Raw genomic sequence first — 17,748 nt, 5'->3', positions numbered from 1 at the left:
CTCTTGGTAAGAATCTTGCCCTTACATTTGATTGTTCACAAAAATGCTAAAAGCATGCTGGGTAACATTGTAGACTCTTCCAGTTTTGCCATGGTAACATTTGTGTGGCATGCTTTTTTGAACAGTACCCATTCCCTTAATGTCTACAATATCACCTTTCTTATAGATTTGCACATATGTGGCCAAAGGAACAACGCTATGTTTTCTAAAAGGCCTAGAGAATGTGTCTTTCCCTTTGCATTTGTCATTTTAGTGACTTATTGAAGACAGCGTCTCTAGGTGAAAGGAAGCTGTTTCTAATAGTTTTGACAGCTTCCTTGCTATGCAGGTTAATATGCTATTCTAGACTCATCTTGTTGTATTTCTAGCTTCAGACCTATAATCCTTTTCTCTAAGGACTCTCGGTTTCTTTTAATAACAGTAGTATTTATTTACTTATTTATTTTATTGTTGGGGATTCATTGAGGGTACAATGCATTTGTTAGGTAAAGTCCCTCTTATAATCATGTCCTGCCCCCAAAGGGTATGTCATACACCATGACCCCCCAGTAATAATAGTAGTTTTTTGAGACTACATTCTATGTCCTAGAAGAACCCATTGCCATTATGTGATCATAATCTCTTAGATTTTTTCATGTACAGAGTTTGGAAATATGTGATTGATTTATTCCAAAATATAGAATACATCATGAATTCATACTATATGTCTAAATCACATTTAGGGCTATAGGATTTATCCTTAAACTCAATTGTCTGTATCCTTTATATCATGCTGAGAAATTTAGTTCTCAGTGGCTCCAAAAATGATAGAATGTCACTAATTTTCTGTCATTTATACATATTATACACATAATAAACAGTATGAGATAACAATATCAAACTCTACCATTCTTAATATGATTTTAAAACTTAATAATTATTTTGAAGGTATTTCTTTCTTAGACTATATCTCACTAGGCATGTATAATGAAATTAATGTGTTTTTTTGGTTGTTTTTGTTTTTGTTTTTGAGACAGAGTCTCAAGCTGTTGCCCTGGGTAGAGTGCCATGGCATCACAGCTCACAGCAACCTCAAACTCTTGGGCTTATGCAATTCTCTTGCCTCAGCCTCCCAAATAGCTAGGACCACAGGCGCCCGCCACAACACCTGGCTATTTTTCTTGTTGTAGTTGTCATTGTTGTTTTAGTGGCCTGGGCCAGGTTCAGACTCGCCAGGATCTATGTATGTGGTTGGTGCCCCAGGATCTATGTATGTGGTTGGTGCCCTACCCACTGAGCAACAGGCACTGCCTAAATTAATGTATTTTAAAATCACTTGGAATACATCCTCTGTATATGGCCTTGCTACCAACTTGATACACATAAACCTTCTTTTGTTTTATTTTATTTATTTTCTATTGTTAGGAATATTTTTTAAAAAATAATTTTCTTTTATATAATGTAAAATATTATTAAAATATGGTTCTATAGTTAAATTAACAAAACAGACAGTAAATAATATTAACACTTAAGGGATAGACAATCTACCATGTACCCCTTCCTTGTTCACTTGATTCTATTTTCACTGTTTTCACCTAGTTAAAGGATGCAGTTGACAGGTTCTAGGAAACTTGAGAGCAGCAGCTCCTACCAAAGTAACCAAATAGCCATGCTCTCCGAATAGTATTGGGAGTTATGATAGATAGTAATTGCAGTGAGTGGTGGTAGGAAGAACACATTTAGAACTATTCTAATAGCCAGGAACACTCATTCCTACTACTCACAGAATGCAAACTCAAAAAGGATGTAGTAGTTTGTGGCAGGCCAATGCTTCCACAGCTACAACTATAAAACCTCTATATAAGTTATAAAAATTGTTAGTGCATCAGCAATATTGAATAAAGGAAATAAACTTCTGTAGGGGGGTTGGGCGGTGCCTGTGGCTCAATGAGTAGGGCACTGGCCCCATATACCAAGGGTGGTGGATTCAAATTCCACCCTGGCCAAACTGCAACAAAAAAATAGCCAGGCATTGCAGCGGGCGCTTGTAGTCCCAGCTACTCAGGAGGCTGAGGCAAGAGAATCGCCTAAGCCTAAGAGCTGGAGATTGCTGTGAGCTGTGACACCAAGGCACTCTACTGAGTGCAACAAAGTGAGACTCTGTCTCTAAAAAGAAAAAGAAAAAAATTCTATAGAGGGGAGAATCATTCCATCCAGGGCTGAGGAGTTAAAGACCCATAAGTTCTTAATTAAATGCCTAGGTAGGCCATGCCCTATAAAAGGATTTACATGATCAGCCACTCACCTTGTTTGCCTGACAGGAAAAGGGAAAATCCCTTTGTCAAAATATAGCATAATCTGGAAATGACAGATACAATATCTATCATATGATAAAAAATTATGAGACATGCAAAGAGACAAGACCAGATGATTGATAATCAACTATATAAAGAAAAGAAGCCAGGTGCAGTAGGTGCATGCCTATAGTCCCAACTGTTTGGGAAGCTGAGGCAGGAGGATCACTTGAGCTGAGAAGTTTGAAGCTGTAGCGTGCTAAGATCACATCTGTGAATAGCCATTGCACTCCAGCTGGAAGAATATAGCAAGGCCCTCTCTCTAAAGAAGAAGAAAAAGGAAGACTAAAATAATCATGATTAATATTTTCAAGAAAATAAAGGAAAAACAAACCAAATGTATGAAAGGACAAAAGATTTTAACAGAAAGCTGAAATCTATACAGAAATTTAAATGAACTTTCTAAGATTGAAAAATAATTGAAGTGAATAACTATTTGGATAGGTTTAACATTAGCTTGGATATAATCAAATATGAAATTTGTGGCCTGTAAGACATATCAGTAGAAAATATCCAAACTATAACCCAGAGACCAGAGAATGGAAAGAAGACAAAAGAACATACTGAAAAGAAGATCTAACATATGTGTAAAGTCTCAGAAGCAGAGAATGGGACAAAAATAACATTCAAAAAGATAATGTCTGAGCCCATTCCAGAATAATGAAAGACATCAACTGACAAATTCCAAGTAACAGCCATGAAATCTGATGAATTCACAGCTGAATTCTAGGGAACATTTAAAGAGTACCAATGTTACTCAAAGTCTTCAAAAAAACTGAAGAGAAGGGAATGCTTCCAAACTCATTCCTGCGGCCAGCATTACCCTGATACCAAAACCAGACAAAGACACAACAAAAAAAGAAAACCACAGGCTAATATCTCTCATGAACAAATCTGATGCAAAAATCCTCAACAAAATCACTAGCAAGCTGAATTCAATAACACATTAAAAAGATCATTCACTATAATCAAATAAGATTCATTCCCATGGATGCAAGAATGATTCAGCATATGCAAATCAGTGTGTTACATCACATTAACAGAATCAACAACAAAGACCATATGATCATCTAAATGCTGAAAAAGCATTTGATAAAATTCAACATTCTTTATGATAAAAACCCTCATAAAAATGGATATAGAAGGAGCATACTTCACCATAATAAAGGCCATATACATGTATTACAAAACATAACTAACACACTGTATGGGGAAATACTGAAGACCTTTCCACTTAGGACCAGAACACCAAGATACCCATTTTCATTGCTATTATTCAACATAATACTAGAAGTCCTGGCCAGAGCAATTAGGTGGGAGAAAGAAATAAAGGGCATCCCAATTGGAAAGGAAGAAGTCAGATTAGCCTTATGCACAGACAAAATGATCTAGAGAAACTTAAAATATTTCCAGTCCCCTCAAAACTGTTAGAACTGAGAAATGAGTTCACTAAAGTTGCAGGATAAAAAAATAAGTATATAAAAATCACCATGGCAATGGTGAACAACTATAAAAAGAAAAGAAATGCAGGATAAAAAAATAAATATACAAAAATCACCATGCCAATGGTGAGCACCCCTAAAAAGAAAGCAAGAAAGCAATCCCATTTACAATAGCTAAAAAGTATATAAACATAACTATAAATCAGTCTAACCTAAGAAGTAAAAGCCATACAAAGAAAACTGTAAAATTCTGATGAAAGGAGTAGAAGAGGATATAAGAAAATAAAAGGATATTCTATGCTTATGAATTGGAAGAATTAATATTGTTAAAATGGCAATACTGGGTGGCGCCTGTGGCTCAGTCGGTAAGGCGCTGGCCCCATATACCGAGGGTGGCGGGTTCAAACCCGGCCCTGGCTGAACTGCAACCAAAAAATAGCCGGGCGTTGTGGCGGGCGCCTGTAGTCCCAGCTACTCGGGAGGCTGAGGCAGGAGAATCACTTAAGCCCAGGAGTTGGAGGTTGCTGTGAGCTGGGTGAGGCCATAGCACTCTACCAAGGACCATAAAATGAAACTCTGTCTCTACAAAAAAAAAAAAAAATAAATTAATGAAATAAAATAAAATGGCAGTACTACCGAAGGCAATCTATAGATTCAGTGCAATCCCTATCAAAATACCAATGACATTTCTCACAGAATTAGAGAAACAAATCCTAAAATTTATATGGAACCACAGAAGACCCTGAAAAGCCAAAGTAGTCCTAAGCAAAAAGAACAAAGCTTGAGGCATCACACTACCTGACTTCAAAATGTACTAAAGCTATAATAACCAAAACAACATGGAGCTGGTAGAAAAAAGATACATAGACAAATGGAACAGAATAGAGAAACCAAGTATAAATCCATGCATTAATAGCCAACTCATCTTAGACAAAAGGGCTCAGAATATACAATGGGGAAAGGATAGTCTTCTCAATTAATATTGCTGGGAAAACCGAATAACTATATGCTGAGGAATGAAACTAAACCTGTCTCCCACCTTACACAAAACTCAAATCTGTATGAATTCAAGACTTAAATCTAAGACCTAAAACTATGAAATGACTAAAAGAAAACATTGTTGAAATACTTGAGGACCCCTCAATGAATCCCCAACAATAAAAAAAAAAAAAAGAAATACTTGAGGACATTGGTCTGGGCAAAGTTTTTTTGCGTCAGACCTCAAGAACATAGGCAACCAAAGCAAAAAATAGACAATTAGGATTATAACAAGCTAAAAAAGCTTCTGCACAGGAAAGGAAATAAGAAAGTGAATAGATAACCCATAGAAAGGGAGAAAATAATGGCAAACTATCCAACTGACAAGGGATTAATTACCAGAATATGTAAGGAGCTCAAACAACTCAATACCAATATTATTAATAATAATAATCCAATTTAAAAAATGGGCAAACACCTGAACAGGCATTTCTCAAAAGAAGCCACAAAAAATGGGCAACAGGTATATGAAAAAACACTCAACATCATCAGTCATCAGAGAAATGCAAATCAAAACTGCAATGAAATATCATTTCCCCCCAATTAAAATGTCTTATATCAAAAACAGATATCCAACAATAACAGATACTTAATTGAATATGGAGAAAGGGAAACCTTATACTGTTGGTGGGAATGTAAGTTAGTATAGCTGTTATGGAGAGCAGTATGGATTTTCCTCAAAAAACTTAAAGTAGAACTACCATATGATCCTGCATTTCTACTATTGAATATATATCTGACACAAAGGAAATCAATGTATCACAGATATTTCCACTCCCCTGTTTACTGCAGCACCTTTCACAATAGCCAAAATATTGAATCAACCTAAGTGCCCATCAACAGATAAAGAAAATATGGTATGTATACACAATGGAATTATTATTCAGCCTTAAAAACCATGAAATCCTGTCATTAGCAGCAGCATGAATGGAACTGGAGGCCATTATGTTAAGTCTCACTTATATTTAGGAGCTAAAAAAGTGAATCTCATGAAGATGGAGAGTTGTTTGATGGTTACCAGAGGCCAAAAAAGGTTAGGAGGGAGGAGACGAAGGGGAGAAAAAGAACATAAATGTATTTGTTACTGTTGACTTATATAGTTAAAAATGATTTTTAAAAAAGGTAAATTATATATATGCATTTTACCTCAATAAAAAATTAATAAAAGTGAAATAGAGACAGAGGAAAAAAATTGAGTAGTTTTATCACTACTAGTAAATTTATCAACCTATATTGAAATAAATATTAATGGAAATTCCTTAGAGGAAAATGATTCCAGATTAACACATGGAAATACAAAAGGAACAAGGAAAATACATGGGTAAATATAAATTGACGATTTAAAACAATAATTGAACCCAATCGAATATTCGAAATGACTTATAGAGTTTTAAAAAACATATGTATATATATATTATTTCAAAACATTAAGAAGTGCTCATGTTTTATTTACGTACTTTTTGTACAGATTGAGTTAAAGTTACATAAGTGTGCCCTTCACCCAGATAGTGTGTACTGTATCCAATAGACATGAATTTACCCATCCCCTCCTCCACCAAAGCTTGATTATCATTGAGATTTACTTCTGTATGTGCAATAAAGTGCTGATCAATTAGTTCCAATTTGGTATTGTGTACACATGTTTGTTCTCCATTCTTGTGATGTTTCACTTAGAAGAATAGTTTCCAGTTCCCTCCAGGTTGTCCAAAAAAATACCATATCATCAGTTTTTATGGTCAAGTAGTACTTAACCATAGTATACATATAACACATTTTATTAATCCATTCACGTATCGATGGGCGCTTGGGTTGTTTCCATGTCTTTGTGATTGTGAATTGTGCTGCTGTAAACACTCAAGTGCAGGTGTCCTCTTTATAAAATGACCTTTTTTCCTTTGGATATATACCTCACAGTGGGATTGCTGGATCAAATGGTAGGTCTACTTCAAGTTCTTTGTGGTATTTCTGTATAATTTCCCTACAGTTTTCCATCGAGGTAGCGCTAGTTTACAGTCCCACCAACAGGGTATAAGAGTTCCTTTCTCTCTGTATCCACACCAACATCTGTAAATCATAATAATCCAATTTAAAAAATGAGCAAAACCCGAACAGATATTTCTCAAAAGAAGCCATAAAAATGGGCAACAGATATGTGAAAAAACATTCAACTTCATTAGTCATCTGAGAAATGCAAATCAAAACCACAATGATATATCATTTACCCACAGCTTGCCTTCTGCTGTGCAGCCCAATTCCTAACAGGCCATGGACCAGTAGTGGTCTGTGGCTTGAGGACTAGGGACCACAGTGCTAAGTGATAGAAGTAGGTCACAAAAAGCCAGATATTGTGTGATTCCATTCATATGAAATGTCTAAAATAGGCAAATCCATTGATAGAGAAAGTAGATTAATGATTTCTAGGGGTTGGGGTAATAAGAAATGAGGAGTCATTACAAATAGATATGTGGGTCTTTTTGTGTGTGTGGTGATGACAGAGTTCTGAAGTAGATGATGGTGACCATCGCAAGACCTTGGGAATGTATGTACTTACTCTTACTTACATATATTTAAATTAAAAGTTAGACAAAAAGTAACATAGGGCTGAGTGAGATGTGTGGATTCTGATCTTGGCTCTGATCTGTACTATCTATTAGGATCTTTGCAAATTTTAATTTCTCTGAGCTTTAGCTTCCAAATCTATAAAATGAAGATAATAATATTTATTAGCACCACTCAGCACCACTGATTACTCCTTTTTTTTTTTTTGCAGTTTTTGGCTGGGGCTGGGTTTGAACCTGCCACCTCCAGCATATGGTGCTGGTGCCTTACTCCTTTGAGCCACAGGCACCGCCCTTAAAACTTTCTTTTTTTTGATTACTCCTTTTTAAAAAAGCCTTTCCTTAAGATGAATACCTGCTTAAGTGATTGTGTTTAATAAGTATATGAGAAAACATTTTTATGACAATACTTTTCCCTGTCTTGCCTTCTTTCTCAAAAGCTACTTTTTTCATAAACTTTTTCTTCCCCTTGTTTTTCTTCCTGATTCCTAATGTTGGACCTACCCAGGACTCAGCACCAGGCCTCCCTTGTTCTGTCTACTTTATTTTCTTAGATTATCTTACCAATTTTTTTACTTTAGATGCTACTTACATGCTGATGCTTCCTAAATTTATGGCTCTTGCCCAAATCTCTCTCTAAGCCTCAACTTCTTTATTAAGAGTCTATTGAACATCTGTCCACATCTGAACTTGTAGTTTCTTCTCCCTTTCTATCTCCATCCTGTCTCTGCTGTACTTATTTCTCTCCCAGTCTTCAGTTTAGTTAGTAGTACTACTTGTCTGTTCACCCACCAAATAAGCTATTCAAACCTGTAACACAGGATTGTGTCCTTTTTTGTTGTTGTTGTTACCACTATACTAATGAGGACAGGAGTGATTTTTGATTACTATTTTTCCTTTTACCGACATCTATTATGTCAGCATGCCCTGTCATTCTACCTCCAAAATTTATCTTGAAAGGATTATATTATAGATCCTCAACAAGTGTCTTTTGAATGAGGTTGGAAGAATACCTACTTAAATGGTTGTGATAATGAACAACTGCAACAAGAACAACAAAAAAAGGTCGGGCGTTGTGACAGGACCCTGTAGTCCCAGCTGTTTGGGAGGCTGAGGCAAGAGAATTGCTTAAGAGCAAGAGTTTGAGGTTGCTGTTGAGCTGTGACGTCATGGCACTCTACCGAGGGCGACAAAGTGAGACTTTGTCTCCGAAAAAAAAAAAAATTAATGATTTTGTCAGGCTATTTCTTAGTATATAAAGCTTAGACATTCAAACTTCTTGTCCTTTAAATGCTTTCTCACTAAGAATAAAAAATTTTTATTTGACATTAATTATTGTCATTTGCTATGACATTCTGGGTATGAAAATTTAATATACTTGAATGGATGTAAGGATCAAGCCAGTGCTGAGGCATGTTGTACATTTCAATACTAGTCAAAATGTAACCTGCTTTTTTTTTTATATTCATTGGTGTATAAGTAAGTACAAAGTTACAAAAGTCAAGGACTCCAGTTCACCAGTGTGATTCTTTTCTTGATACATATATATCAAAATGATAGTAAAATATTTGACAGAAAAATGTAAAGATTTTGTCCTCATTTGTAAAAACACCAAGACCATGAATTGTATAAATCTATGATTAGCATAAACCAAGTACTGCAAAACTCAAAGTAATATTCTTTTAGAAATATTTATTCCAGTAGCTTCTATACTGACCAAATTATTTGAATTTATAATTAGAAACTTAAGCTAAGTGTGTCAGAGATACTTGCTGTGCTTAGTTGTTTTCCTGGATTTTTTTTTAAACTGACCACATCCCTACCTATTGTTATTGACCCTGTTAAAATAATTTAAAATATTTTCTTTCAGTACATTTCTAGTTGGTATCATTAATAAATGTACTTTTCTTTAAATCCTTAAAGAATTAAATCCTTAAGACTGGAGGTTTTATAAACATGTAAGTTAATATAAAACATGGCAAAACTATGAAAATGTATGCATCTTAGGTTATGATAATGATGAAATATGGGATCTGCTGACTTTAAAATATCCCTAAGAACACAGCTTAAGTTAATTTTTTCTGAGAAACTTATATTTCTAATCATCAATCTCTGTAAGCTTATGTTTGCTAATAAGACAGTTTCAGAGAATTATGAGGATGTAGGGAGTGGGTGGACTAGGCAGAGCACTTGTATTTTCTAAGTACCATCTGTAACAGAAATGCAGGAAAAAGTTTTTGTCACTTAGGTAATATTCATATGTTAGTATCCTATGCAGTCCTTACTTCTTGGTAAGACTTGCCAACTTTGCCTTGAAATTTGGGGAGCCCTCTGAATCTCTAATGTTGGTTTACCAGATCCTAGTTAGTTTTCGCTGCTGGGAGCAAATGTGTATGGTCATTGTGCACCATCTTGTGGCAATATTTAGAAATGTAGCTTTTTGAAGTTTGTAGGTTTAAGAAACAAAGGCAACTCTTTATCCCTTTTGCAAAACAGCTTGCAAAGCATTTTCCTCCTAGTCTCAAAAACAATAGATTCCTTCCCTAAATAAATTAAATGAATCCTTTTAGGAGAACTAAAGCAGCTAGTGTAACTAGGGAGGCAGAATGGTTGAAGGATCAGGCTCTGGAATTAGACTACCTGAATTTGAATCTCAAATTTTCTGCATATTAACAGCATAATCTTGAGCATGTTACTTAACCTCTGTAAGAATTTTCTCCTATGTGAAATGGAGATATAATAGGACTGCCTTATATTCAGACAACCAAGGACAACCAGGCAATTGAAGAAAATGTGGAATGTGTGAAAGTCCAAAATAAGTAAACAAAAATGGATGCAAGGGCGGCGCCTGTGGCTCAGTCGGTAAGGCGCTGGCCCCATATACCGAGGGTGGCGGGTTCAAACCCGGCCCTGGCTGAACTGCAACCAAAAAATAGCCGGGCGTTGTGGCGGGCGCCTGTAGTCCCAGCTACTCGGGAGGCTGAGGCAAGAGAATCGCTTAAGCCCAGGCGTTGGAGGTTGCTGTGAGCCGTGTGATGCCACGGCACTCCACTGAGGGCGATAAAGTGAGACTCAGTCTCCACAAAAAAAAAAAAAAAAAAATGGATGCAAGAACATAATTTAAGAATGTAACAAAACTTTTTGAAGTTTGTGGGTTTAAGAAACAAAGGCAACTCTTTATCCCTTTTGTAAATCTTTAGTTAGTAACTTCAAAGATACTAAAGATTAAATTGCAACCATAAAACAGAATAGGATGCTATAACAACAACAACAAAAAAAAAAAGAACAAGAAAAAGCACAGGACAGTAAAAACTAGTACTGGAAAATAAATAAATAAATAAATAACTGCAGGACTGGAAGAAAAAATCAGTAGCATCTACATGAAAGTAAAAAGATAAGAATACAGAGAATTTAAGAGACAAAGGGAGCATCTTATGAGCCTAATATCTGACTAGTAAGTGTTCCAGAAAGAAAGAATAAACAAATCAGAAGAAATAATTTAATAAAGATTTCTAGACCTGAAATGAGACATAAGTCTGTACATCAAAAAGGCTTACTTAATGCTAATTAGAATGAGCAAAAAAAGATGTACACACAAGGCAAAATTGCAACCTTTCAGAACATTATGATAGAGAAGATATTCTAAATGCTTATAAGGAATGAAAATCAAAGTTGTAATAGACTTTTTATCAGCATCATTGGATGCTAAAAGTCAATGGGGTTAAAATTCCAGGGGGAATTATTTTCAACCCTGTGTTCTATGCCCAGCCAAATATTAAGTGTGAAGGTAAAATAAAGATACCTTAATATATTTCAAAGATTAAAGTTTTATACTCGCACATCCTTTTTTAGGCAGTTGCTTGAGTATGAGCAACACTAAAACAAGGGAGTTAACCAAGAAAGAAAAAGTCAAGGAATCCAGGTATTGTGGATTTAACCCTAGAACTGAATGAAAGGAAGTTCCAAGGCAACAGCTGTAGGACAGGCATAGACTCAATTAGGAGAAGGATAGAGTTCAAGGAAGGAGACATCTATGAGAGGGAGGTAAATAAGTGAGGTGTTTCCCTATGTTTGCCTTTATCCTTGAAATATTGAATGAATTTATAAAGGTAGACATTGCTGACTAAAAGGTAGTCTCTAAAATTTCAGGGAAAGCAATTTGCTATTCCAGAAAGAAAAACACTCCTCTTGATTTTGCATTAAAATAATTTTGCCTTCTATATACCTCTCAAATCAGTTCTTCCTTTTTAACAGTCCTCCCATCGTCACTCTAATCTGAGTTACCATCATTTTCTTGCCTACATTTCTGTAGTAGCCTGTTAACTGCCTGTAGTTTTCTTGCATCCATTCTGTTCCATCTCAAATCCACTCTCCATATTACAATCCACAGAGTGATGTGTTTCATAATGTAAATCCGATTATTCCTCCTATTTGGTTAAAACACTTCATTGGCTTCTCATGGCTCTTAGAATCGAAATCAGTAGACTCTCCTACAGTGTTCCACACCATCACATAGTCAACCAGTCTAAGTAGCAGTGTGACGGCAGCTGCTATGTGTTCTTGCTTTACTTCCATAGACTTGGCTGGTAAAGACCCAAGAAACCAAATGGATTTAGACAGCTTATTACTTACACAGACAACAAAGCAAGATAAGCATGGTATTAGCTGCTTTCATCCCTAATTCCACATGATGACATCACACTAGAGGAGACAGATGACAGATGGTGTGAGTGGTGGGTTACTTTGTTTTTGAGCTCTGAACTCTAGGCTAAGGCTAAGCAGTTTTATAGCCTGCAGCTGTACTTGAAAGGGGCAAAGTGGAAAGTCCCATGCCTTACTGCAGTCAGGGAGGCAGATGGGAAACTCTCATGGCAGCCACATGCAAGATAGGGAGCCTCCTACAAGGTAAGGAGATAAGTGAGAAATGGCTTTTGACAGTCTCACAAGACTGTGTCACAGGGCATTCTGCCAACAGTTGAGCCTTACCTTCATGGTTTACATGGAGACATGCAGTTGCCATGGTGCCATGGCAGCTGTTCACCTCCAAACATAGGCTGCCTTTACTACCCCTACAGTCTCACCTTAACTCTCTGTTACTTGCTGAGCATCAGCCACATTGACCTTTCAGTTTCTCCAGTGTGCCATGCTTTATTTTGTCAAAGAACTTTAGTGTGTGCCCTCTGCCTGAAACACTTTCTCTTACCTCCTTGCCAGGTTAACTCCTACTCTTTCTTCAGTCCTCAGCCCAGCATTCCTGACCAAAACCATTCCACTGTTACTACATAGCATAGTATACCTCTCCAGCTTAGCACTCAGAGCAATTTTAATTTTATAATTATTTGTAAAATCTTTAATTAATATAATAGTAGAGATAGTACATTATTAATATGTTTATCACTGCACTTTTAAAATGTTTTGACATGCTTAATTTTATCTTTTCATCTCTTTGAGATAAACAGAGCAAGTATCTTTTTTTTTTTTTTCAGATAATATTTTACTCTAGTGTGCCCTGTACTTCTCTACTGTGTTTTTCCTATAAATACATTAAATATTAGGTAGCATACAGTAAGCAAAAGACACAAAGAAAATGCCATAGGGGCCCAAAGGAGAGAGAAATTACTTCAGATGAGGTGATCATAATAGATCTCCAAGGTAGAGGGCCATTTGAGTTGGCTTGAAAGTTGATAGACTTCTCTGATAGACAAAGAATTGAGAGTCTTCTAAGAAAAGAGAGTATCAAAAGTGTAGTCTTAGGAAGGTATGGGACTGTTTGAAGAATGGTGATTGAATGTGGTTTGATGGATATAGGGTTAATATGAGGGTACTAGAAAAGGTTAAATATGGAATTAATTTTTGGTATTTTTGAAACAGAGTCTCACTCTTTTGCTCCAGGCTAGAGTGCCATGGCATCAGCCTAGCTCACAGCAACCTCAGACTCCTGGGTTCAAGTGATCTTCCTGCCTCAACCTTCTGAGTAGCTGTGCCTATTAGGTGCCCACCAGGGCACTCAGCTAATTTTTCTGAGTGGGTCTCACTCTTCCTCAGCCTGATCTTGAACTCCTGAACTTAAGCAATCCTCCTGCCTTGGCCTCCTAGAGTGCTAGGATTACAGGTGCAAGACACCGTACCTGGCCAATATGGAATTAATTTTATTGGCAGTGGGAAGTAACTAAAGTTTCTAAGTGGGCAAATGATCTGATCAGTTAGGATTAAACTTGAAGAGGATTAATTGAGTAACAATGAATAGAATAAATTGTAGCATGAAGGACTATATTCAAAGAAACCAGTCAAGATCCAAGTGAGAGGTAATGAGGTCATGACTTGAGCCAAAACTTCTCCACTACTAAGTCATGGCAAAGTCTTTCAGCTAAAGACCACTAGGAATACACTTATATTTGAGGAAAGTTAGTTTTATTTAACATGCTACAGCAAATAAGAGCACAATACCAGCAGAACTATGAGTCATCTCAGGAAATTGAAAATTGAGAGGAGCTTATCATAGGATTTCAGCTTGTGCTGGGTGACTCTTAGGAAGTTTTAGGAAAAGCTGAGGTCAGTTCTAGATTGGGTGCTCTCAGAAAGTGTGGTAACGGATATTTTGGTACATTTTATCTTGGCGGTGAGAGGATTCAAAAAATAGTAGTCATCTGTGTTAGCCAGAAGAGGGAGATGTTTTATTATTTTTGTGGTTTTTCTGTGTTCTTGTCACTAATGTCAGAAATAATTACATCGTAAGCCCTATCTCTCTGTCTTCTTTTACTATGGTCACAGAGCGGCCTTATCTGGGTATTGTTTACAAAATTGTCCAGTTGGAAACCTGTGGTTTTAGCTGTCACCTTCCAGCGGCCAGGGATTTTAAAAATTATTTTATCAGTATTTAATACATGGACCTGCTTAGCCCTTAAAGGGACCAGCCGTTTGGCTCATGTGGTAAGCAGCTTCATCCATTTACCCCAGCCTACAACACAAATTTTATCATTGTTTGTAAGTGCTATGACTTGGAAAAGGTTGATTGAATAACATCACTGAAAATAAGTAAAGGACCAAGAAATGTAAAGATTTCCAAAGTTCTTTCCTGTCTCCAACATTTCTAGTTCACTTAAACCCTATGCTTCAGCAAAAATAAGCTGATTTCAGCTCCTACAATCTGTAAGTTTCTGCCTTTGGGTATGATGCCTTCTATGTGGAATGTCTTCTCTAGGCTTATTTTCATCCAGACTCTGTCTGTTCTTCAAGGATCAAACATCTCTTCCATGTTACTAGTGAGAGCTAAGATCAAGAAAAAGCCTATTTAGTAATAATAACAAATGGAAGATTCCAGTTCCAAAATGGTGATATACTTCAATAATAGCTGGAGATCTTGACACCCCACTTTCAGCATTGGACAGATCAGACAGAAAATCAACAAAGAAACTTTGGACTTAGTCTACACTATAGACCAAATGGCCCTAGTGGGATATTTATAGAACATTTCATCCAATAGCTGAAGTACTGCTTTTTTTTGTAACTCACAGGTTTTAGTATATTGTGTTTCCATTTTCCCTTGATTGAAGAAATTTTTAAATTTTCTTCTTAGACCCACTGGTCATTCAAGAGCATATGTTTAATTTCCATGTATATGTATAATTTCCGAAGTTTCTCTTATTACTGATTTCTGGTTTTATTCCATGTGGTCAGAGAAAATACTGGATATGATTCAAATGTTTTTAAATATTTTAAACCTTGTTTTGTAGCCTAACATATGGCCTATCCTTGATGGTGATCAATGTGTTGAGGGAAAAAAATATGTATTCTTCAGAAAGCTTCTAGATGGCTAGATATTCCTTGTGAAAAGCTGGGGATGGGACTGATAGTGGGGCAGGGACCAACTTATCAGAAATATCTTTTAAAAATTACATGGGTAGAACCAGACATTTTGTAGCATGCTTGCAATCCCAGCTACTCTTGAGGGTGAGGTAGGAAGATTGCTTGAGCCCAGGAATTTGAGGCTGTAGTGTGTGATGACTGCATCTGTGAATAGCCACTGTACTGCAACTGAGGAAACATAGCAAAACCCTGCCTCAAAGAAAAAAAAAAATAGAAAAATACATTGGTTAACATTTGAGAAAGTCTGAAAATTATACTCTTTTTGTATTGTCTGAAAGAACAGAAACTGGATAAAAAATAATTATATTAAATTCACAATAATATATGTCATAACAAAAGGATTGTTTTTCTTACATATTTATTTAGGAATGACTCCTTGCAAGAAACCTGGGAACCGAGACTGCAATCATCATTGTAAAAATAAACATACATGTGGCCATGACTGCTGTGAGTTCCATAAAACAAGTTTATTTCAGGTGTAACAAATTGAAAGGTTTTTCAGTTCATGAATAATGGTGACATCTGAATTATCTATGTATGAGATTTTTATTATGAAACTTACAACTCTCAAATAATTTTCTTTTGTGGGCAACATAAAAAAATAAATACTAGATTTGACATTTTAAAGAAATTTGGCTTTTTATGAACAATACCTGAAGTTTAACCTAAAGGATTTAAAATTTTTTTATAGGTAAAACAGGAGTTGCTCAGAAGTCAGAAATTAAAGTGCCAACAATTTCTTCATATTTATCTGACTTAAGAAACAGAAATGCTGTTTCAGCTCTTCCTCCAGTGAAACGTCTGAAGGTTAGTTTTAGTACCATTGGTCCCTTATTCTGTAATTGTATGTATATAATATTCTTTGTTCTAGTGTAAATTAGGTAAGTATCCACAGTATGTAAATCTACTTTTGGAACATAGTTATGTACCCCCTCTTTTTTTTTTTTACCCAGAGAAGAGTGAAAAGGGTATGTGGCTTGGGTTGAAACTAGACCCTATTAATACCCTTTCCTGGCTTCATCTCTGCTAGACTGAGCTGGAAAATCTAAAGTTTACTGTGATTCTAGATGAGTACTGACTAAGAGACTTCCTTCCAAATGATGAGGGAATGAGAATGCCTACTTATTAATGGATAGTCACTGGCAGACTCATCTTAAGCCTAAGTCATCATATTTAGAATTACCCTTTTCTAGGGCTTTTATAAGAATAAAGATTCTAAGTTATGGGGCCAAAACAAAGGAAATGTTGGGAAACAGGAAGAGGCGTGAGGTTTGAAGTGGTCACCACTTTCTATGATTTTTTTAGCAGCATAAATTTTCTCTTTTTCACTCCTATTCTTCCTTCTTCCCTCCTTCCCTCCTTCTCTTCCTTCTTTCCTTTCTTCCTTCCTTCCTTCTTTCCCTGCCTCCCCCCTTCCTTTTTTCCTTCTTCCTCCATTTCTCCCTCCCTCCTTCCTTCCTTTTTAGCTTCCATATTCTTCCCTCTTTCTTTCCATATTCATCAAGCACCAAGAATATGCCAAGGTTCTAAAACACAGTGATGAATAAAACAGTTTTACTCCCAATCCTCATGAGTTTTATAGTTGAGTGAAAGATACAACCAAGGAAACAGATCTTTTCAATATAATGTGATGAATGATTCTGTGAAAGAGGTATAAGATACTTGAGTTTAGATAGAAAATGTACTCAATCCACATTTGATGGGCCAAGAAGAGATTCCTAATAAATGTGATTGAGACCTGAAGTATAAGCCAAGTATGTATGGAAGAGCAGGCACAGGATGATGATAGAAAAATGTTCCAGACATAGAGATTATGCAAAGGTCCAGAGGAGATGGAAGGGGGGGTGGGGGAGAGAGAGGGAGGGAAAGGGAGAGGATGGGGAGAGAGAGGGAGAAAGAGAGATTGTTAAAGGAACTGAAATAATACAATATGTGTAGCATTCATTTGCAAGTAGAGGAATAACGAGAGATGAGGTTGAAGAGGTAAGTAGTGGCTGCATCAGGCATACCTTTTTGCTGTCTTAAGGATTTATACTTTATCCTGAAAGTATTGGGAAGCCACTGAAGAGCTTTAATCAGTGACATGATTAGAATTGCATTTTTTAAATTTCACTCTGGCTCCAATGTAGAGAAGGGATTAGAGGATGATAAAATGGAACATAGGGACTCTTTAGGTGGTTTTTGCAGGAATCCAAGCTGAATGATGGCCTAGTTTAGGATACTGACAATAGCAATGGAGAGAAGTTACTGGATTTAAAATATTTTTCAGAGGTAGAATCAACTACTTTGGTACTTTATTGATTATGGGAAGGGAGGTTGAAGGGATAGTCAAAATGATGCCCAGCTTTCTGGCTTAAGGAACTGAGAGAAAAGTGGAGCTTTACTAGGGTAAGAACTCTGAAGGAAAAGCAAGTTTGGGGAAGTAGAAACAGGATTAAGTTCAATTTGGTAAATATAGAATTTAGAGGTTAGCAAGATAATCTGGATAAAGGTGTCCCACAGATAGTTGGA

General features: G+C 36.3%; 1 protein-coding gene across 1 annotated transcript in view; it reads left to right on the top strand.

Annotated features, from left to right (window-relative positions):
* The window catches only part of HFM1 (helicase for meiosis 1), a 110,684-nt gene that overhangs the window by 77,336 nt on the left and 15,600 nt on the right, over positions 1 to 17,748 (top strand). The window contains exons 31-32 of the mRNA XM_053591303.1: positions 15,604 to 15,684; positions 15,929 to 16,044. Coding sequence (XP_053447278.1) covers positions 15,604 to 15,684; positions 15,929 to 16,044 — 197 coding nt within the window. The remainder of the gene's footprint in view (positions 1 to 15,603; positions 15,685 to 15,928; positions 16,045 to 17,748) is intronic.

This window comes from Nycticebus coucang, chromosome 5 (assembly GCF_027406575.1).
Source record: "Nycticebus coucang isolate mNycCou1 chromosome 5, mNycCou1.pri, whole genome shotgun sequence".
NCBI lineage: Eukaryota > Metazoa > Chordata > Mammalia > Primates > Lorisidae > Nycticebus > Nycticebus coucang.
Note: the sequence above shows the minus strand (reverse complement) of the source record. Positions and strands in the feature narration are given on the sequence as shown.